The following is a 21,689-nucleotide window of genomic DNA, read 5'->3' on the forward strand; positions in this document are numbered from 1 at the left end:
ACACACACGGACGAGACAGAGGCATTACGGCCGTGTGCGAGGCCGGGACGGGCCAGGTGCCCGTGTCTCCCAGAAGCGCGCCGGGCTGATGCAGAGTGTCTCGTCTCAGCCGAGGTGGCGGGGTCAGAGCCCGGCACTGACCAAAGTTTTGTTTTCTTTATTTAAAGCTTTATTGAAAGGCAGGTGTGTGTGTGTGTGTGTGTGTGTGTGTGTGTGTGTGTGCGTGTGTGTGATACAGAGACACACAGAGAAAGAGAAAGATCTGCCATCCGCTAGTTCACTCCCCAGCTGGTGGCAACAGCCAGGGCAGAGCCAGGCTGCAGCCAGGAGCCAGGAGCTTCTTCCAGGTCTCCCACCTGGGTGCAGGGGCCCAAGCACTTGGGCCATCTTCCACTGCTTTCCCAGGCCACAGCAGAGAGCTGGACCGGAAGTGGAGCAGCCGGGACATGAACCGGCGCCCATGTGAAGCCAGTGTAACAGGCGGCGGTTCGGCTGCTCCACAATGTTGGCCCCAAACAGAGTTTCGAGTCCAGTCTTGGGGGCCCGGGGACACCTGTTGATGCGGCCACGAACCAGCTGGCTTTGGAACTAGAGTGCTGGGTTCAAGTCCCGGCTTCTCCCAAGTCACAAAGCAAGGGGTGTGGGGGGTGTTACGTGCACGCTCCGCTTCCATGAAAGGTATAGGATGCACCTGCCCTGTGAGAGAGTTCCGTGGCAAGGAGTTCCGTGGGAGATGCTTGACAAACGCGCCGTTCTTTTCATCCCGTCTCCCAGGGCCTGGCCTGCGCAAACCCAGCTCCCAGCAGGTGCAGGACGGACCAGAACGACCGCGAACTGGGGTGAGCCCCGTGGGCTACTCTGTGGCTGTCCGTCATGGCCGCGTGGGGGCAGAGCCCGGGTTCAGTGCAGCTCCAGCCCCAGCTCTGCTGCACAAACTGGAGGTGCCTACGGACAAGTCCTGTTTGCCCCCCCCCCCCGGGCTCCAGGGTCCTCCACCCCACCCCTACCCCCACCCCGGGCTCGGCTCAGCGTCCTCTGAGTCATGCGGCCCTGGCCTCGGGCCATGCCCTGATGGCAGCAGGAACCCTGCTTCTTGGGCCACTGAAGCCTTGAGAAAGGAAAGGCACCCGGGCCAGGCCCCTGGCTGACCACGGACTCGGTCTGCTTCCTGTACGGCAACAGCTCCGCGGGAGCAGGAACAAGGCAGAAGAAGGTGCACAGCAAGACGGGGGCTGGCGGGAGGACGGCCAGCCCTGCTCTGCTTCTAGCAGCCCACTCTCCTGGGAACGCCACGACCCCTGCCCGGGGACCTGGCCTCCTTCCACTAGGCTCCCCTATACAATGAACCTTTTTTTTTTTTAAGGTTTAGTTATGGAGCCAGAGCTGTGGCTTAGTGGGTTAGACCGCCACCTTCATCCTATATGGGTGTCAGTTTGAGTCCCGGCTGCTCCATTTCCCACCCAGCTCTCTGCTGTGGCCTGGGAAAGCAGCGGAAGATGGCCCAAGTCCTTGGGCCCCTGCACCTGCGTGGGAGACCCAGAAGAAGCTCCTGGCTCTTGGCTTCAGTCCTGGCTGTTGTGGCCATTTGGGGAGTGAACCAGCAGATGAAAGACCTCTCTCTCTCTCAGCCTCTGCTCCTCCGTCTCTGTAATTCTGCCTTTGAATGCCAAAGTGACAGAGAGAGGGAGAGAGAGAGAGAGAAAGAGAGAGAGAGAGAGATGTTCCGTCTGCTTATTCACTCCCCAAATGGCCACAGCAGTGCGGGATGGGCCGGGCTGAAGTCCGGGGCTCCCACATGGGCAGACCCAGTACTTGGGGCCCACGTACTCAGGCCGCCTTCCCCTGCTCTCCCCAGCACTAGCAGGGAGCTGGATGAGGAATGAGAGCAGCTGGGACTTGAACAAACATTTTGAGAGGGGATTAGGGCACAGCACGTTGCAGCTTAGCCTGGGAGCCACAGCGCCAGCCCTTCCCCTCCCCCCCAGGCTTCCAGCACGCGAGCCTCCGGGGACAAGCCACACGCCAGCCCAGGACGACCGTGTTCGCCAGGTGCTGGGACAGCACAGGCTGACCGGCTCGGGGCGGCCCGCTTCACAAAACCCCCGGTGGGGTAACAACATTTGTAGAGTCCAACTACCAGAACTTCTGCTTTTAAAAATATTTTTTATTGTTTATTTGAAGGCAGATTTACAGCAAGACAGAGAAGTCTTCTATCCACTAGTTCACTCTCCAAATGTCCATAATGGCCAGGCTGAAGCCAGGAGCCAGGAACTTCCTCCGGGTCTCCCACGTGGGTGCAGGGGCCCAAGGAGTTGGGCCATCTTCCACTGCTTTCCCAGGCCACAGCAGAGAGCTGATGGGAAGTGGAGTGGCTGGGACTTGAACTGGTGCCCATATGGGATGCCGGCTTTGCAGGCAGGGACTTGACCGGCTGCACCACAGCGCCAGCCCTCATTGTCATCTCTTTACCCAGCCTTTTTTTTTTTTTTAAGATTTATTTATTTATCTGAAAGTCAGAGTTACACAGAGAGAGGAGAGGCAGAGAAAAAGAGAGAGAGAGAGAGAGAGAGAGAGAGAGAGAGAGAGGTCTTCCATCTGCTGATTCACTCCCCAGTTGGCTGCAAAGACTGGAGCTGCACCAATCCAAAGCCAGGAGCCAGGAGCTTCTTCTGGGTCTCCCACACAGGTGCAGGGGCTCAAGGACTTGGGCCATCTTGTACTGCTTTCCCAGGCCACAGCAGAGAGCTGGATCAGAAGTGGAGCGGCTGGGTCTCAAACTGGTGCCCATGTGGGATGCCAGCGCTGCAGGCCAGGGCATTAACCCGCTGTGCCACAGTGCCGGCCCCTTTACCCAGCCTTTATCAGAGGAACGAGGGAGAAAACATGTTCCGTGTTCGGAGTTTTCCTGACGAACCGTGGAAGCATACCACCCAACCTCGGAGTGTTCCTCAGGCAACGCCTCTGGTCCGTGGTTAGCCGGGAGCTGTCGGTAACCACAGCACAAGCCGCTTTGGCTCCTGACGGCAATTCTCTCGGCTCCTTCTTGGCGCGGTTTCAGTGGAGTCACGTCTGTGGGATTTTTGTCTTTCCTAATGATAAAACCAAAGCACGGGGCCAGGATCCGGCCTCGTGGCTGAAACACAGGTTGGGGGCCTGCATCTCACAAGCAGTGACTGGGTCACATCCCTACTCAGCTTGCTGCTAAGGCAGACCCCCGGGAGGCATCCGTGATGGCCCAAGTAATTAGGTCCCTGCCACCCACGTGGGAGACCTGGACGGAGCTCCTGGCTCCCGGCTTCCATTTGGCCCCGCCAAGTGAATGCTACCAAGTTTCCTGCCATTTGGAAGTACACAGGATTTAACCAATCTCTCTTCTGCAAGCCATTTGGCTGTCACAGCTTTCCTCTTACCATTCTGTCATCTGGATGAATGAAATGGATGAATGAAAACGAATGTAACCCGAGATTCTCGTCTTCCGGGAGCCAAATGGCCGCTTTCCCGTAAGCCCCAGTGGGTTTCTGCTTTCTGTGGCTGAGACCTGCCTCCGCCGTGAGGCCCGCCGTGGCGCCGAGCTGGTTCTGCAGCACCAGGTCCCCCCCACCCCCAGCAGACACCATTGCAGTGGGGTTCTCTCCGCCCCCCGCAGGCCCAGGCCACTTCCGTGTTCCTAGACCCGGGCCATCCCCCGCTCACACATGTCCCACACGTGTTCATGAATCCGATGCAGGCTCCCCATGGCAGAACCACATTTCATTTCGGTGCCCGTTTCCAAGGAGGCGGCGCCGTGGTGAGCCATGGGCAAACACGGGCTGGGTGCGCTGAGCCGCTGACCCTCAGGAGAGCTGCAAATCAGTGATCCAGACCCTGGTTCGGAGAACCGGGCACCCCTGCACCCCTGCAGAATCGCAGACCTAAGTGGTGGTTTTTTTTTTTTTTTTTTTTTTTTTTGTACAATTTTAACATGGCAAAGAGCTGGGGCAGAGATGCAGATTCGGGTTCGTGTGTGGTCCCTGGTCACCCAGTGCTTGTTCTAGGTGGTCTGACCCATGGAGATTCGAGGGATCACCTGGAGGGTTCGGGTGCGGCTCCTGGCTGCACACCAGCACCCAGAGGCCAGTGGGGCCGCAGCCGCTGCCCTATCGTTTTGGTTTATGAAGACCTTGCGCTCTCTGCGCCCGACCGTGCAGGGGGCGGGCACGCGTGCGTTCCTGAACGCTGGGACCCGCCACTTTTGCGTGGGATGTGGCACGCGGCAGGCGCTTTTTTAGGCGCTTGCGGAAAGGGTGACTGGTCACGCACGACTCGCAGGAGGGCTTCCCCTGCCCGGTTCCGCACCTGCTGGGCTCTCAAAGGCCCGGCCCCCGAGGGCAGCTCGGAGGTGCCTCCCACGGCGCAGGTCCTGCATCCCGGAGCTGTCCAGGGACAGGAGCGGCCGGTGGCTGAACCAGCCGTGCCTGCGAAGCCTGCACGTCCCCGCACGGCGCCCGTGAGCCTCGAAATCCGACGCTGCTGGTCTTGGCCGCCCCAGGTGCGGCATGTAGCGTCGGAACGTGGGTCTGGCGGGGCCGCCGCGTCCCGCCCGCCCTGTAAGGATCCGCCCGGGGCCGCTCCGGGACCGACGCGGCGGGGTCCGGGCCCGGCTGTCAGCGGGCGTCGGAGGTCGCGGTTCGCTCTCACGCAAGGTGGCGAGTAGCAGCGCCAGCCCCGGGAGCGGAGCGCCGACGTGACGTCCGGGGAGCTCTGGCTCGGGACCTGGCACACCGCCGGCGCGGGGGCAAAGGCCTCCCGCGCTCGCACGGCTGCGGGAGACTCGGGGGCAGCACGCAGGCGGAAGCTACAGCGGCCACCTGGCTCCGCGGCTCCCACCTGTGGCTCCGCCCGGGGACCCGTGTGGGCGGGGCGGGGCGGGGCGGAGCCTCCGCAACGCCCAGCCAATCGGCGCCCTAGCGGCCCCGCCCACTGCCTCCCGAGGCCGCGGCGCCTGCGCACTCGCGGCCGCGGCGCCCCGGGGCCCCTCCCCCGGGGCGGTGCTGACGCTCGCGCCGACGCGCCGGACGTCGGGCACGTTGACGCCGGCGACGCGCAGCCGGGCCCGCTCCTCCTGCGCTCCGCCAGTGTCCGGCCGCTGGCCGGCCTTCGTGACGGGCGGCGGGCCGCGGGGCCGCGGCGTGGGGCGGGCGGGCGCGAGCTGCCCGCGGCTGCCTTCGTCGGCCCCTGAGCTCGCCCGCAGCGAGCCGCCGCGGAGCCTCGTCGCCCGCTGCCGCCGGCCAGCAAGGTGAGGAGCGGGGGGCTGAGGCGGGCGCGGGGCCCGGGGCGCCCGGCGCCGGCCGGGCCGTCCCCGCGGACGGAGTGTCACCTGGGGGGCCGGGACGCCGCGGGGGCGCGGCTGGGGGCGCGGCCCTCGGCGGGGAGCCCCCACCCAGCTCGGCGCCCCGCTGCTCCCCGGGGGGCTCAGCCCTGGGGGCCGCGCGCTGACCGCGGCGCCGTGGTGACCCCAGCGCCGGGGGCAGGGGCGAGGACCTGTGGCCACGGCGGGCGGGCCTTGTCCCAGGGGCTCCGAGCACCCCCGGGTGCTGGGGCTTGTGCGGCACCTGACGCGGGAGGGGACGGAGGTGCGAGCGGTTGGCGGTGGCCGGCGCCCGCCAGGTGCGCGGCGCTGGGCTGCTGGCTCTCGGGGGTCGCGGTGCCCCGGCAGCCTCCGGAGCGGTGCCCGGCCTTTCCGCCGGAGACACCTAATAGCCTCTGGTCAGCTCGCCTTTCACTTTTCCTGGCTTCCTCGCTGGCCGTCCCGCGTGGAATTTCCACCCCCGCCTCCCCCAGGTTTATTTTTTTTGGGCTGTAAACTGACGTAAGCGAGGTTGACTGACCAACCACGGCAGCCGCGGAGAAACACCTCTGCCCGCCCTCCCCGGACCCGGTTCCCAGGTGCAGCCCGGCATTCGCGAGCCGACCGCACGCGTTCCCGTGCGATGCCCCCTCTCTGCCCTTCCTGCCCCGGCCCCGAGCCGGGCGGCAGGAAAGTCAGGTACCAGAAGCACGCGGAGAGAGCGGAGCCTTGCGGGCACAGCACCCCGCGGGCCGCTCTGGGTCCGCTCTGGGTCCTCGCTGGTCGCGGCCCCGGGCGTCTCTGCCGACCCCCTGCAAGCAGGCAGGACTGGGAGTGGGGACAGCCGGGTGCAGGTGTGTGCCCCGGATGACCGGGCTGCTGCCTGTCTTGCAGATGATGTGTGAGGTGATGCCGACCATCAGTGAGGCAGAAGGCCCCCCGGGAGGCAGCGGGAGCCATGGGGCCGGCTCCCCGGCCCAGCCCGACGCCGACTCGCACTTCGAGCAGCTGATGGTGTCCATGCTGGAAGAGAGGGACCGTCTTCTGGACACGCTGAGAGAGACCCAGGAGACGCTGGCGCTGACGCAGGGCAAGCTGCACGAGGTCGGCCACGAGAGGGACTCTCTGCAGAGGCAGCTCAACACCGCGCTGCCGCAGGTGAGGGCGCCCTGCGGCGCGGCTCCGGGCCGCTGTGGCCATGGCGCGGCGCGGCTCCGGGCCGCTGTGGCCATGGCGTGGCGCGGCGCGGCTCCGGGCCGCTGTGGCCATGGCGTGGCGCGGCGCGGCTCCGGGCCGCTGTGGCCATGGCGCGGCGCGGCTCCGGGCGGCTGTGGCCGCGGCTGCTGACGGTTGTGCTTGCCGCAGCGTTGCTCGGGGCCAGCTCCTCGGGACAGCAGCCGCGCCCTGCCTTTCCGCGCTCGGGCCTGGCGTGGCCAGCGCCCTCCGTCCTCCCGTCTCGCTCGGGCCTGGTGTGGACAGTGCCCTCCGTCCTCCCGTCTCCGGGTCTGACGTGGACAGCGCCCTCTGTCCTCGGGCCTGGGTGTGGGCAGCCCTCTCCGTCCTCCCATGTTGCTCGGGCCTGGCGTGGGCAGCCCTCTCCGTCTGCCGTCTCTGGGCTTTCCATGCAGAGTGTGAATTTCCTGCGGATTCTGTCCCACCGACCTGCAGTTCCCCTGAGGCGTCTGGTAGACAGACAGCTGGGCTTTGCCCTGGACTGGACAGCTGTGTTTTGTGGGTCAGGTTTGTTTCAGGAGCTGGGAGACTGGAGGTTGACCCCAGGGGAACTTGAAACAGCTGAGGCTGTTTGACCTCTCAGGGCGTGTCCTGCGGAGCTGAGTGGGGTTCAGTGGTAGGGGAAGGAGACGAGGGCGGGTGGGCCGCCCAGAGCACAGTGGGGATGCGTGGTTGCTGGGGGTCCGCGAGCTGTCTGCATGCCGCGTTCCTTATCCATAGAGGTGCCTTCGCGGTGGCTCCAGGGCGCTCTGACGAGTGAGCAGGTGCAGGACTGCTGCCCCGGTGCCCTTCTCGGCCGTCCTCGGCCGTCCTGAACACGACGAGCAGACATTCAGAGTTCCTTTTTAGCCATCGCAACTCGATGTTAGTGGTTTGTTGTGCGTTAGAGAATTCATTAAGATTTTTCTCTTTCAAGTCTTATAAACTACCAACTTTGTTTAGGTCAGATTTTAATGCCAAAAACGTCAAAGAATTGGCCGGCCCGTGTTGTGCGGGATTTTACTGTACGTGCTTGTAGGTCTTTTCCGCAGTTTCGTGTTTTGGTCATGGATACGGCACCCACGACAGTGCGTCCGACACGCGGGTGTTTGATGAGGTAGTTACCGGGTGGGGGCACGCAGGAGAGCAGGCCGGTGGCAGTGTGTGGCACACGGAGCCTCCGCGGGCGGCGGCGCCCGGGATCTTTCTGGAGAGGCCTGGTTGGCTGAAGGTGACGCCGCCGGTTCACGTCAGCGCCTGATTGCAGCACCGCCGAAAGCAGCCAGGGGACTTGTTTTGTTCCTTCTCTCTTCCTGGAATCTGGCTGGGCTTCGCTGGCTAATTGTGTGGCCAGATAAGCAAGCCGGAGAATGCTACAGAAAACATAGCTGCCGCCTGCGTCAGAAGGCTTCCCCGATCGGAAGTGTCCATCTCGGTGGATTTCACAGGCAGCGCCGTCCAGAATCAGCGCCCTCACCCAGAGCCTGGGCGCTGCCGGGGCTGAGGTCGGACGTCCTCCCGACCGCCTGCCGAGATTTGCTGGCTGCGTGTAGTACTGGGGACCTGGGAGACGTGGTCAGGTCAGGCCCGGGCTCCGCCCTCATCATGGATTGAGGACGTCACTGTGGGAGCAGGTTAGTTATCGTGAGAGCAGGTTCGCCATCATGAGGGCGGGTTAGTTATGGGAGCGGGTTATTGTGTGAGGGGTTAGTTATCATGGGAGCAGGCTGTGTGGAAGCGGGTTGTTGTGAGAGTTGGTTAGCCATCATGAGGGCAGGTTAGTCACTATGGGAGCGGGTTATTGGGGGTGGGGTAGTTGTCGGAGTGGGTTAGTCACTATGGGAGTGGGGTGGCCCTCATCCTCTCTGTGTTACCTGGCCACCTGCCCTTCTGCCTTGAGAGGAGGCAGCATCAAGGCCCAGGTCAGATGCTAGCGTGATGCTCTTGGACTTGCGGTGTCTAGAACAGTGAGAAATAAGGCTCTCTGAGTCACCTGGTCTGTGCTGTTACGGCAGCAGAACCGGACTGAAACGGGTTCCTGGGAAGCCCTCCCGCCCGCTCCCAGCAGCTGTCCCTGGAGATGGCCATGGGCTTGACTTCTCGTCACAGGCTACATACACCTGTTCTTTATGTAGTCATGAAATAATGTGGTGTTTCGTTTCTTGATTCTTCCCTCTGGTTATGTCAGAGTCGTGGGCTTGGAACAGAGTGCGCGTCCCCACCTGCTCTCTGGGAACAGTGGTAGGTCACTGTTCGTTGTTGCCCGTTCTTACAGATGCTGTCCTCGGGACTCCTGTACGTTTGTGTTGGGTTTGCACAGAGGAGTGGACTTGAAGAGTGCCGGCCTGTGTGTGTGTCCTGCCGTAGTAGGGGGACCCAGCCAGGAGGGTGCCAGTGACAATCCAGGCACGAGAAAGGCCGCTGTGTGCGTGTTCCCCAGCCTCTGGTGGTATTGGGATTTTTTCCCAGCAGTTTGGGCGGTGTCAGGGCAGGTCATCAGCTCGGCTCCTGGGCCCTGCCAGCCCGTGTGCGTGCAAGCAGAGCTGCTCTGTGTCCGTCAGCGTTTGGAGGGCTTTTGTGAGGAAATGGCCTTTTGCCCCTTTGTGCATGGGGCAGTCTGTTTTCTGTTTTTTTGTTTGTTTTTGTTTTTGTTTCAAAAGATTTATTTTATTTACTTGAAAGTTACAGAGAGAAGCAGAGACAGAGAGAGAGGTCTTCCATCCGCTGGCTCACTCCCCAAATGGCCGCAGTGGCCGGAGCTGCGCCAATCCAAAGCCAGGAGCCAGGAGCTTCTTCCGGGTCTCCTACGCAGGTGCAGGGGCCCAAGGACTTGGGCCATCCTCCACTGCTTTCCCAGGCCACAGCAGAGAGCTGGATCAGAAGAGGAGCAGCCGGCGCCCATATGGGATGCCGACGCTTCAGGCCAGGGCTTTAACCCACTGGGCCACAGCGCCAGCCCTTTTTTTTTTTTTTAAAGTTTTTATTTATTTATTTTTTTTATTTGAGAGGTAGAGTTGGGAGAAGGGTCTTCATCTGCTGGTTCCTCCCCCGATGGCCACAAGGACCCGAGCTGGGCCAGCTGGAAGTCAGGAGCTTTTTCCAGGTCTCCCACGTGAGAGCAAGTGCGGGGGCCCAGGTACTTGGGCCATCTCTGCTGCTTTCCTAGGCCATTGGCAGAGAGCTGGATCAGAAGAGGAGCAGCCGGACGTGAGCCAGCGTCCGTATGGGATGCCAGTGCCGCAGGCGGAGGCTGAGCCTACTATGCAGCAGCGCCAGCCGGGGCAGTCTCTTCTGCAATCGATCTGAGAATTCTTTATTCTGAGTACATGTATGTGAGTGTACATGTATGTGAGTGTACACATATGGTTGTTTTTACTTCTGTGTTTGCCTTTCACTCAGTTGTGTCTTTTGATAAGCGGAAGCTTTAGGTTTTTTTTTTTTTTTTTAAAGATTTATTTTAGGGGCCGGCGCTGTGGCACAGCGGATTAATGCTGTGGCCTGCAGTGACAGCATCCCATGTGGGCGCCGGTTCTAGTCCCTCCTGTTCCTCTTCCGATCCAGCTCTCTGCCATGGCCTGGGAAAGCAGTGGAGGATGACCCAAGTCCTTGGGCCCTGCACCTGTGTGGGAGACCTGGAAGAAGCTCTTGGCTTTGGATCTATGCAGCTCTGGCTCTTGTGGCCAATAGGGGCGTGAACCAGAGGAATAGACGACCTTTCTCTCTCTCTGCCTCCCCTCTCTCAGTGTAACTCTGACTTTCAAATAAATAAATCTTAAAAAAAATTATTTTATTTATTTGAAAGACAGAGTTACACTGAGAGAGGTAGAGAGAGAGAGACAGAGAGAGAGGTCTTCCATCCGCTGGTTCACTCCCCAGATGGCCGCAATGGCCGGAGCTGCGCCGATCCGAAGCCAGGAACTAGGAGCTTCTTCCAGGTCTCCTACACAGGTGCAGGAGCCCACGGACTTCGGTCATCCTCCACTGCCTTCCCAGGCCATAGCAGAGAGCTGGATGGGAAGTAGAGCTGCCGGGTCTCGAACCGGTGCCCAGCACTGCAGGCGGTGGCTTTATCTACTTCACCACAGCGCCAGCCCTCTGTTTTTCTTTTTTTTTGCCCTGCTGCACTGGCGAGGCTCTCCAGTATTAAAGTCGAATGGTGGTGTGGTGAGAATGGATGTTGTCTTATTCCCAATATCAGGAGGATGGCTTTCACTGTTTCAGCCTTCAGTGTAACAGTTACTGAGGGTTTTGGTTTATTTGTGTTTTATTTATTTGAAAAGCAAAGCTCCAGAGAGGAAGCAGACAGCTCTTCCCTCTGCTGATTCCCTCCCCAGACACCCGCAACAGCTGGGGCTTGGGAGGCTGACGCCTGTGACGGGGGACTCAGCCCGGTCCCCCGTGTGGATACAAGGACCCCAGCACTGGGGCCATGATCTGCTGCCACCCAGAGAGTGCATTATTGGGAAGGTGGGGTGGAGGCAAAGCCAGGACTCGAACCAGCTGCTCTGAAGGGACGCAGGTGTCCTGTGGCTGCCTGAGGCCGCGCCACAACACCCAGCCTGCTTAGGGGTTTGCAGAGACTCTCCATTGAGACGCTGCTTGAAATCACTATTACTGTAATGACTTGATTATTGCACTTGTTCATTTGAGAAGAAGAGACAGGGACAGGGAGAAGACAGAGCCGCTCTCGCGCACTGACTCACCCCTCAGGTGCCTGCAGCAGGCTGGGCCAGCCACAGCGGGCGGTGGGGATGGGCCAGGAGCGCAGACCCGAATCCCACGTGGCTGGTGGGGAGCCGGCACCTGCTGCCTCCTGGGGTGCGCTTTGCAGGAAGCTGGAGTCAGGGGAGGGGCCAGGGCTGGAACCCAGACCCTGCAGTGTGGGCTATGGGAGCCGCACACCAGCTGCGGTTGCTAAGTGTTGTTAAACACTAAAACTAAAAAACTAAATTTCTCAGCTGCAGTTTCTGCATCTTCTCAGACGATTGTGATTTTTCTGGTACGTGATGATTCAACTTTTCAAAATGCAATTCGGGGCTGGTGTTGTGGTGTAATGTGTTAAGCTGCCTCCTGCAGTGCCCGCATCCCATATGGGCGCCAGTTTTAGTCCTGGCTGCTCCTCTTCCCATCCAGCTCCCTGCTAATGGCCTGGGAAGGCAGCGGAAAATGGCCCGCGTGTTTGGGCCCCTGCACCACGTGGGAGACCTGAGGAAGCTCCTGGCTCCTGGCTTCAGCCTGACCCAGCCGTGGCTGTTGCGGCCATCTGGGGAGTGAACCAGCAGATTGAAGACCTCTGTCTCTATCTCTCTGTCTCTCTCTAACTCTGCCTTTCAAATAAATAAGATAAATATTTGAAAAATAAAATGTACAATTCTAGAGTGACTCCGACACTACATTTATGTGTAGATGGACCTACAATTTTACATTTTATATCGCTTTGTTAGGCACTGGTATCAGAATTATGCAGATCTCATCAAACAAGGTGGAAAGTCGTCTCTGTTTTTCTGTTTCCTAGAAGACTTCCTGTGGAACTGGTGTTTTCTTCCTTAAATGTTTGAAAGACTTGTCACAACCGGTTGGCATAGCGTTTTCTTGTGAGAATGAAAGCTTTCGGAATCAGGTTTTTTTTAAGTGGAATTAGGACTCTGAGTTAATATTCCTTCTTGTGTCTACTTAGGAATTTGCTCAGGCCACCCACCTGAACTTTGGAAGTGGAAACTGGCTTATTATACCCATTTTATCTGTATGATCTGTAGTGATGTCCCCTTTTAATATTTTTTTAAGATTTATTTGTTTGAAAAGCGGATACAGAGATCTTCAGCTCACTGTTCACTCCCTAATGGCTGCAGTGGCTGGGGCTGGGCCAGGCTGAAGCCAGCAGTCTGGAACTCCATTTGGTCTGTCACACGGGTGGCAGGGGCCCAAGCCCTCAGGCCGTCTTGCTCTGCATCCTAGGTGCGCCAGCGGGGAGCTGGATGAGAAGCAGAGCAGGCGGGCAGGAACTGGCGCTCCCGAGGCGCGGTGGTCCCGAGGCGCGGTGCTCCCGTGGCGCGGCGTGGCCCCTGCTCACGTGCCCGTCCCCTGGAAGTTCTTGATCTTGGGCATTTGTGCTTTGCCTCTTTTCCTGACTCAGTCTGGAGCTTCATCAATTTTGTGAGTCCTTTCAAAGAACCAACTTCTGAATTTTTATTTTTGTTGAATGCTTAATTTTTCTTCATTGATCTCTGCTCCTCTCTCCCCCTCTGCTCTTTGTCCGGTTTCCTGAATGGCTTCTCAGGTGGCGTGAGGGCTCCTTTCCCTTACGCATGCCTTTCAGCTGCATCATGCAAGTTTTGATAAGTCACATTTTCAGTATCTTATGTAAAAATACTTTCTAGTTTTCTTTGTAGTGTCTTTTAACGTCTTCACTTTTTAAAACAAGTATATTGCTGACTTCCCAGAGTTGGGGAGGGATTTTCTAGTTACCTGGCTTGACTCTGTTCAGATGTCTGTGTGTGCTGCCTCCGCGCGGTGGCCGCAAGTCTGGAGCCTTTCTGAAGGCCTGTGTCTGCTCAGGCGGCTGCGTCCATCCTGGGTTCTTGGACGTGATGTGTGTCCATGGAAGTGCAGCGTTTCCTTGGATGAGTTAGAGCAATTTTGGGAATCATGTAATTCAAATTCTAACAGCTATATTTAACTAAAATGAAATTGTAATAACATGGAGAATCTGAAATGCTCAAAATCAGATTTTTAAATTTTTAAAAATTTATTTGAGGCTGGCGCTGCGGCTCACTAGGCTAATCCTCCACCTGTGGTGCCGGCACCCCAGGTTCTAGTCCCGGTTGGGGTGCCGGATTCTGTCCCGGTTGCCCCTCTTCCAGGCCAGCTGTCTGCTGTGGCCTGGGAGTGCAGTGGAGGATGGCCCAGGTGCTTGGGCCCTGCACCCCATGGGAGACCAGGAGGAAGCACCTGGCTCCTGGCTTCGGATCAGCGCAGCGCGCCGGCCGTAGTGACCATTGAGGGGTGAACCAACGGAAAAAGGGAGACCTCTCTCTCTCACTGTCCACTCTGCCTGTCAAAAAAAAAAAAATTATTTGAAAGGCAGCGAGAGAGCTGTTGCACCTGCTAGTCCACTCCCCAAATGTCTGCAACAGCTGGGGCTGGGCCAGGCCCGACCTAGGAGGCAGGAACTCCGTGGGGTCCCCTGTCTGGGTGACCATCACTGCTGCCTTCCAAGGAGTGCAGTAGCAGGCAGCTGGATGGGAAGTGGAGGAGAGACCGGAACCCAGGCGCTCCGACACGGGATGTGGGAGTCCCCCAGGCAGCAGCCTAGCTTGCACCACAGTGCCTGCCCCTCACAGTTTTCTGAGTGCTGTCCTAAGTGGGAAATCCTCATGTGACAGGTTGCATTCAGATGCTGGTGTAAGGTTGCCTTCAGGCTGTGTGCATAAGGTGTGTGTGAAAGGTGAATAAATTTTGTGTTTAAACTTGGGTTCCATGTCCATGCTGTCATTCAAATATGCTAAAATCTGAAAGAATCCAAAGTCAAACACTTCTAGTCCCAAGCATCTGGATGAGGCATTCTGAACCTGCGTATTCACAGCTTGGTGGCAGGATGCGTGTTGTACCCACGCCTGACTTAGTACCTTAGAACTTCCTAGGTGCAGCTGTTTCCTAAGTCACTTGGACTGCTCTCACTCCTTCCCACCTTTACATCAGTGTACGTTTTAATTTTAGATATATAGATATATTTTGGTGTTGTCCTCTTGTACAGTTGGTGTTTATATAGATTTATGTTCATAGTTACCTTTTTTAAAAAAAATAATTTATTTGAAAGAGTTAGGAGGAGAGAGAGAGAGAGAAGAGAAAAGGGAGAAGAGAGAAGAAGAGAGACGAGAGATAGGTACGTCTTCCATTCACTGGTTCACTCCCCAGATGGCCACAATGACTGGTGCTGGGCATGGCCAAAGCCAGAAGCGTGGAGCTTCTTCGGAGTCTCCCACGTGGGTGCAGGGGCCTAAGCACTTGGGCCATCTTCCACTGCTCTCCCAGGAGCATTAGCAGGGAGCTAGATCAGAAGTGGAGTAGCCAGGTCTCAAACTGGCACCCATATGGCACCTGTATGGCACCCGTAACCTGCTATGCCACAGTGCCAGCTTCACCTTAAAAAAAAAAAAAAAGATTTATTTATTTATTTTGAAAGGCAGAGCAACAGGGAGAGGGAGAGACAGAGAGATCTTTCATCCACTGGTTCACTCTCCAGATGGCCACAACAGCTAGGGCTGGGCCAGCTCCAAGCCGGGAGCCAGGAGTTTCATCTGAGTCTCCCACATGGGTGCCAGGGACCCAGACACCATCTTCCACTGCCTTCCTGAGCCGTTACTAGCAAGGTACCGGGTTGGCCGTGGCACAGCTGGGATACGAGGAGCTGGCAGCGCAGGCGGCAGCTCTGCCTGCTGCGCACGGTGCCAGCTCTGCTGCTTCCTTAGAAGTTTATTTTTATGCACTTGAAAGGCAGAAAGAAAGAGGCAGGGGTCGGTGAGGGGGAGTTGGGAGGAAGGCAGGGGGTATCTTCCATCTGGTGGTTCACTTCCTGAATGCCTGACCTCGGCAGGAACCCCATCCTGGTCTCCCGCATGGATGGCAGCTGTCGCCTCCCACGTGCATCAGCAGGAAGCTGGACTGGGACTGGTGTAGCTGGGGTTCCAGCGGACACGTGCACTCGACCCGTTTGTCTTCGCGATGTTCCGGTTCTCTGCTAACGCCTTTACGTTTTGTCAGGTGCACTCGAGCAGGAGGAGTCTGCGCGTGATAACTGCCTTAGTGGGCGCCTCTGGGTCTGCTGCTTTTTTTCTCTCTCTCTTTTTTAAAGATTTATTTATTTATTTGAAAGAGTTACACAGAGTGAGGAGGAGAGGCAGAGAGAGAGAGATATCTTCTATCTGTTGGTTCACTCCCCGATTGGCCTCAACAGTTGGTGAGGCACCGATCTGAAGCCAGGAGCCAGGAGCTTCCTCTGGGTCTCCCATACAGGTGCAGGGGCCCAAGGGCTTGGGCCATCTTCTGCTGTTTTCCCAGTCCACAGCAGGGAGCTGGATCAGAAGAGGAGCAGCCGGGTCTCGAACCGGCGCCCATATGGGATGCCAGCGCTTCAGGCCAGGGCTTTAACCCACTGCGCCTCAGCGCCAGGCCCTCCCGCTCCCCCGGGTCTGTTTCTAGTTGTGTTTTGTGATTTCATGTCAGATATTATGTGTGAAAAGGTGCAGCTCTGTGGTGCTGTCCTTTTTTAATTTTTTTTTAAGATATATTTATTTATTTGAAAGGCCTCTTTCGTTTGCTAGTTCACTTCTCAAATGACTCCAACAGCTGGACCTGGGCCAGGCTGAAGCCAGGAGCCATGAACCTCATCCGAGTGTCCCATGTGGGTGCGGGGAACCTAGTAGCTGGGCCGTCTTCCGCTGCTTTCCCAGGTGCACTAGCAGGGAGCTGGATCGGAAGCCGAGCCGCGGGGGCTCGGACCTGGCAGTGTCCTGTGGGGTGCTGCTCCCAAGCAGAGCCTGACCCGCTGTGCCACAGCGCTGGTCCCTGAGCGGTGCCGTCTTGCTCCAGTCTCCTCCTGGCATCTGCGGTGCCTGGGGTGGGACCTGCGTGGCTCGGGGCTGGAGGTTCGGTCCTTGATGGCCCGGTCTGAGCCGCCTTCACCACCACCAGGCGTATCCCCAGGCACCTGTTGCGTGGCGGGTTCTGAAACCTGACTTAGGCCTCTCCCCGACCGACCGCTGGGAGGCCGAGAGCTCAGCCTCCATGCGCCTGCTGAGGGTGGGCTCCTCCTTCCTCCCTCTCCCTGGGACCTTGGTGCCTTCGGTTCCGGCCACTGCAGACCTGTCCTGTGGTTTTGTCTTCCAGCCTCACAAGACATCCAGAGCTCTGTTGGCCTTGCCTTCTGCTGGCTGCGTGCTCTGATTTCTGTCCAGCGGGTTGGTGCCCTGTCCCTGCTCCCTTTAGGGCTGACACGTGCCCAGGGGACGGTGGGGCCTTGTGTGGGACTTGCTTCAGTGGACCCCCCCATCTTGGCCCCTCCAGTGTGGTTGCCTTGGAAGGCTTTATCAAGTGCAGTTAGCGTTCTAGTTCTGGGTGGATGGATGTGCTGCCAGCTACCCAGGCGTGCCTCTGGGCTTGCAGCAAGACGTTGGTTGTAGTAATTGTATTGATTACCACTGTTTGATAGGGGAGCAGACAGAAGCACACGCTCAGTTCTCAGTGAGAATCCCCCCTTTGCCCTGCCAGCCACTTAGCCACTCGACGACAGTGGAGTGAGTGGCCCACCCAGCAGGAGACACAGCCCCTTGGCCTCTGGCTTCTCTCTCTGGGCCATATGTAGAGAGTCCCCTCTCCCCTTGCCTTGTCCCTGGTGGGTGAGTCACCTGGTGTCACTGTCCAAATTGATCCCGGGGGCAGTGTTCGGAGTTTCAGCCGCATTTGCAAATGCAGGTTTTGTTCTTAAAGACTGGTGCGGTGAAGCCTCGGTCTTTCTGAAGGCAGCAAGTGCGATGTTTAAAAGACATCTTGTGGCCGGCGCCGCGGCTCATTAGGCTAACCCTCCGCCTGCGGCGCTGGCACCCCGGGTTCTAGTCCCGGTCGGGGTGCCAGATTCTGTCTTGGTTGCTCCTCTTCCTGTTCAGCTCTCTGCTGTGGCCCGGGAGGGCAGTGGAGGATGGCCCAAGTGCTTGGGCCCTGCGCCCGCATGGGAGACCAGGAGAAGCACCCGGCTCCTGGCTTCGGATCAGCGCGGTGCAGCGGCCGTAGCGCGCCAGCTGCAACGGCCATCGGGGGGTAACCAACGGCAAAGGAAGACCTTTCTTTCTGTCTCTCTCTCTCACTGTCTACTCTACCTGTCAAAAAATAAATAAATAAATAAATAAATAAATAAATAAGACATCTCGCTGGGAGAACTCCAGGACGTTAGAGCAAGAAGAGGGACTCCTTAGCATTCAGTTGTAGGACGGGTCCCCAGATTCTGCCTGTCTGTCCCACAGACTGCTAGTCCTTGAGACAGGTGCCCGGAGCTCAGAACCCCTAAGGAAGAAGGTCCTAAGATTAAAGCTTGGTCGGGCTGGTGCTGTGGCGTAGCGGGTAAGGCCACCGCCTGCAGCACTGGCATCCCATATGGGCGCCAGTTCAATACCTGGCTGCTCCACTTCCGATCCAGCTCTCTGCTATGGACTGGGAAAGCAGTAGAAGATGGCCCAAGTACTTGGGCCCCTGTACCCATGTGGGAGACCCGAAGGAAGCTCCTGGCTCCTGGCTTTGGATCGGTACAGCTCCGGCCATTGCGGCCATTTGGGAGTGAACCAGTGGATGGAAGATTGATCTCTCTCTCTCTCCTCTCTCCGCCTCTCCTTCTCTCTCTCTGTAACTCTGACTTTCAGATAAATACATACGGAAGATTACAGCTTAGTGAGAAATGAGTCTGCCTTGTCAGGCGTGTTCTGATCAGAGTGAGGGGTGCGCTGGTGGCAGTGGAGTGAGCAGAGCCTGGGGAGGAGGCCGTTTCCGTGAGGTCTGCACAGGTGTTACAGCCAAGCCGGAACACCAGACGGCCTGACAGCCATGAGGCCTAGGGTGAGGGGAGTCAAGGGCCCCACGATCAAGCTTGGTTAGCGATCAGCACCTAACCCTAACCCTAACCCTAACCGCGAAATGAATTGATCCGGGGGAGTGCTAGCGGCACGGGAAGAGGTGGGCTTTCGGCTGCGTTTGCAGGTGCTTTTTGGTTGTCACAACTAGGGGCAGGGATGCCCCTGCACCTTCTGGAGTGGGGCCCCATGACACACAGTTATCAGGCCCAAGGTGAGGGTGCTGAGGCTGACACCGCGGTGTGAGGAGTCCCCGGCTTCGTCCTCGAGCCCCGGGACTGGCGGCAGCGCTTCCCACCGTCAGGTGATTGAGGGCCGTCTGGAGCCCGTGCAGGATCTCGGCTGAAGCTGGTGAGCGACTCGGGCACAGGTGGCTGCAGGACGCCTCCTGAGGTGGGTGACGGCTGCCGCCCTTCCTCCCGCTGTTGGCTGATGGAGCAGTGAGTGCATCCCTTGGGAATACTGCCCGACCGTTTGCAGCTCTGTCCACACTCAGCTCACCATCTTGACATAGCCCTGCCTGCACGTCTTCCTCCGTTTCCTTTAAGTGTATTTATTTATTTGAGAGGCAGAGCAGCAGAGGCAGAGAACACCCTCATCTGCTGGCTTATTCCCCAGGTGCCAGCTGCAGCTGGATCTGGCCGTGCTGTGGCCCGGAGCCTGGAGCTCAATCCAGGTCTCCACACGGGCGGCAGAGGCCCACGCGCTTGAGTCACCACCTGCGGCCACCTAGGATGTGGGTCAGCAGGACCTGGATCGTAGTGGAGCCTGCACCCAGGCCTTCAGTGCAGCAGGCCTCTCACGCGTAAGCTGCACCTGCTTTGCCGCAGCACCCACTCCACCTGCACCTGTAATCCGCAGCAAGGACTCAGCCCTTCCGTCCTGTTACTCCCCGTGTGAGTGGCTGATCAGCTCCTGGGGGTGTTGTTGAAGACAGACAGGGTCCCTGAGATACAGGTTGTGAGACACACCTTCACAGAGGATGTGTTACAGGGAGAGACTTGACCTTGGGTGTGTGGAGCGGGCTGCCTGCCACTCAGATTTTTATTTATTTTGAAAGGAGAGAGATGTTCCATCTTCTGGTCCATTCCCCAAATGCCCACAATAGCCAAGGATGGGCCAGGTTAAAGTCAGGAGCCCAGAACTCCATCTGGGTCTCCCACGTGAGAGGCAGGGGCCCGAATACTTGAACTGTCACCTGCTGCCTCCCAGGGCGTGCAGCAGAGGAAGCTGGGACTGGAAGCAGAAGCAGGCCTTGACCCAGACCCTGAATGTGGGGCGTCGGTGCCCCACGGAGCGTCTTGGCTGCTGCACCAAAGCGTCTGCCCTGCTGGGTCGGCGGTGATGCGTCCCATCCCACGTGTGGGTCAGGCTGCCGAATGCACACGGCAGCCAGCGGCCGCTGCTGGGGACGCCCACACCCACTGCAGGAGTCCAGTGTCGTCCCTGCTGGGTCACTCGTGCTCCGGCTTCCTGCTCACGCAGCTGGGGAGGCTGCAGACCTGCCGTGCCCATGGGAAGCCCGGCCCTCGCGGAATTTGCCTCTTTCTGCCTCTGTCTCTGCCTTTCAAGTAGATAAAATAAAACATAATTTAAGAAAATAAAAGCTTAATTTATTTTGGTGTGAAAATTTCTGAAGTCCATGCATAGTATTTTTCATAATACTCATTTTCCATGAACTTCGTGAGGACCCTTGTAAGGCCGGGATTTCAGTGTACTGTGCATGGGCGTGTAAAGTGTGTGACGTGCACACTAGTGTCGGCGCTGTTGTGTGCAGGCACTGTCCTGGGTGCTGAATATTCCATTTGTAATAAGAGGTGCGCAGCTCTCGTGTTTCTCAGTTGTGTGAAGAGATGGCAGAGAACAGAGAGCGAGTTCAGCACACGGAGGACAGGGCACACGGCCGTGGGAGTGCGTGCTGTTTGTTGTGTGGGCAGAACTTGGCAGTGGCCCTCCCCGGTGCCCACCGCACTCCTTCCCCCACTGCACTGCTCTGGCCCGTGTGCCCTGCTGTGAACTTGGCTTGGGAACATGTGAAGTTGCTTCAACTCAGCGGTGACCAGCATCCCCTTCCCCCCAGACTGCCCTTCCCCTGTGAGAAGGAGACAGCGTGCTTCTTGGGCACACAGGCCGCATCCTGCTGTCCGCAGACCTGTGTGTGGCCTCTCTGTCTCCGCGAGGCCCAGTGCTGAGCTGTGTATCCTTACGTCTTCACGGCTCGAGTCCCGTGGCCCCGTGGCTTTCCTCCCGATCATGGTCGATCGCTGCCTGCGCTTTCTGAAATGCAGATGCCATGGCCTCCCCTCTACTTAGGAGGGTTCACTGCTCCCCTTCTGTCAGGAAGTCAAGAGCCCGAGAGCCATGCCTCTGCCTTCCCTGGGCACCGCTGGTCTGGCTGCCTCAGCTCTGCCGGTGCCGCCCGTCCTGGGTGCTTCCTCACGTGCAGATCCGCTGTTTCCTGCAGCGGCTTGGTGGGTGAGCTCTTCTCGCACACCAGGCCTTTCTCCCCTGTCCTCTGCTCTCCTCGTGTGCTGCCCGTCGGGTGGTCCTGCCCCCTACCCCTAGAGAGCCAGTTTTGTCCTGTCCGTGTCTGCAGGTCCTCAGCCACGCGCACACCTGCCAGGAAGTCTGTCTCCTGCTAGGGAAAGGCCATGCATGGCCGTGCTCACCTGACAGCCCGTGTAGGTTTCTGTTGATTAAGCTGGTCAAAGACTTGACATCACAGACGTGCAGGCAGGAAATGCCCACCGCACGGGGGCTTCGCGTCCCTTCCTCCCACTCCCCAGCCTCCCTGCCCTGGCGTCAGCACTGTGGTGGAGGCACGCGGTTCCCGGCAGTCCTGGCCTGGCGCTGCCAAGGTGGCTTCGCCTCGTGGTGGTGTCCGTTGATGCTCCCGACCGAGCCGGTTCTCTGTCAGAGAAGCTGCCCCCGGGTTTTCCAGCTCTGCCCTTACTGCTGGGTGATGGACCCCAGCTGTAGGGGAGAGTGCCTCCTGGCTGCCTCTCTCCTGACTTGGGTTTGTGTTCAGTGTGTCACATTCACCGTCCTTGGGTGGGATCCTGAAGTTGTTCCGGTTAATGGGGAAGAGATACTTAGGAACAGGAATCAGAGCTGGTGCAATGGCACCGTGGGTTACCCCGCTACCTGTGACACCAGCATCCCACATGGGCACCAGCTCAAGTCCCAGCTGCTCCACTTCCTATCCAGCTCCCTGCTAATGCACCAGGGAAGAGTCAGAAGATGGCTCAGGTGCTTGGGCCCTGCCCCAACATGGGAGACCAGAAGAGGCTTCTGGCTCCTGGCTTCGGCCTGGCCCAGCCCCAGCTGTTGCAAGCATTTAGGGGGTGAACCAGCAGATGGAAGACCTTGCTCTAACTCTGGCTTTCAAATAAAATAAATAAATCTTAAAAAAGGAATGGGAATGACTTGGGGCCAGGTGTGCTGGAGTCACAGGTTGGCACCTCCTGGGTCCTCTGAGCACACAGAGCTAGAAGAAAAGATTCATAAAGAAGGAAAACCCTGGTTTCATGTTGATT

The 21,689-nt window shown here is 58.4% G+C and overlaps 1 protein-coding gene across 18 annotated transcripts in view; it reads left to right on the forward strand.

Annotated features, from left to right (window-relative positions):
- The first annotated feature begins 5,069 nt into the window (after positions 1 to 5,069).
- PPFIA1 (PTPRF interacting protein alpha 1) overlaps positions 5,070 to 21,689 on the forward strand; it is a 104,353-nt gene continuing 87,733 nt past the window's right edge. For 9 of the 18 annotated variants that reach the window (XM_070061409.1, XM_070061296.1, XM_070061573.1 and 6 more), the window contains exons 1-2: positions 5,071 to 5,275; positions 6,221 to 6,484. In XM_070061409.1, the coding sequence (XP_069917510.1) occupies positions 6,221 to 6,484 (264 nt within the window). In that variant the 5' untranslated portion in view covers positions 5,071 to 5,275. Of the gene's footprint in view, positions 5,276 to 6,004; positions 6,026 to 6,220; positions 6,485 to 21,689 lie in introns of those variants that run through there. The other 9 variants (XM_070061187.1, XM_070061318.1, XM_070061265.1 and 6 more) reach the window with 3 other exon arrangements.

The sequence above is a fragment of the Oryctolagus cuniculus genome, chromosome 1 (genome assembly GCF_964237555.1).
Source record: "Oryctolagus cuniculus chromosome 1, mOryCun1.1, whole genome shotgun sequence".
NCBI lineage: Eukaryota > Metazoa > Chordata > Mammalia > Lagomorpha > Leporidae > Oryctolagus > Oryctolagus cuniculus.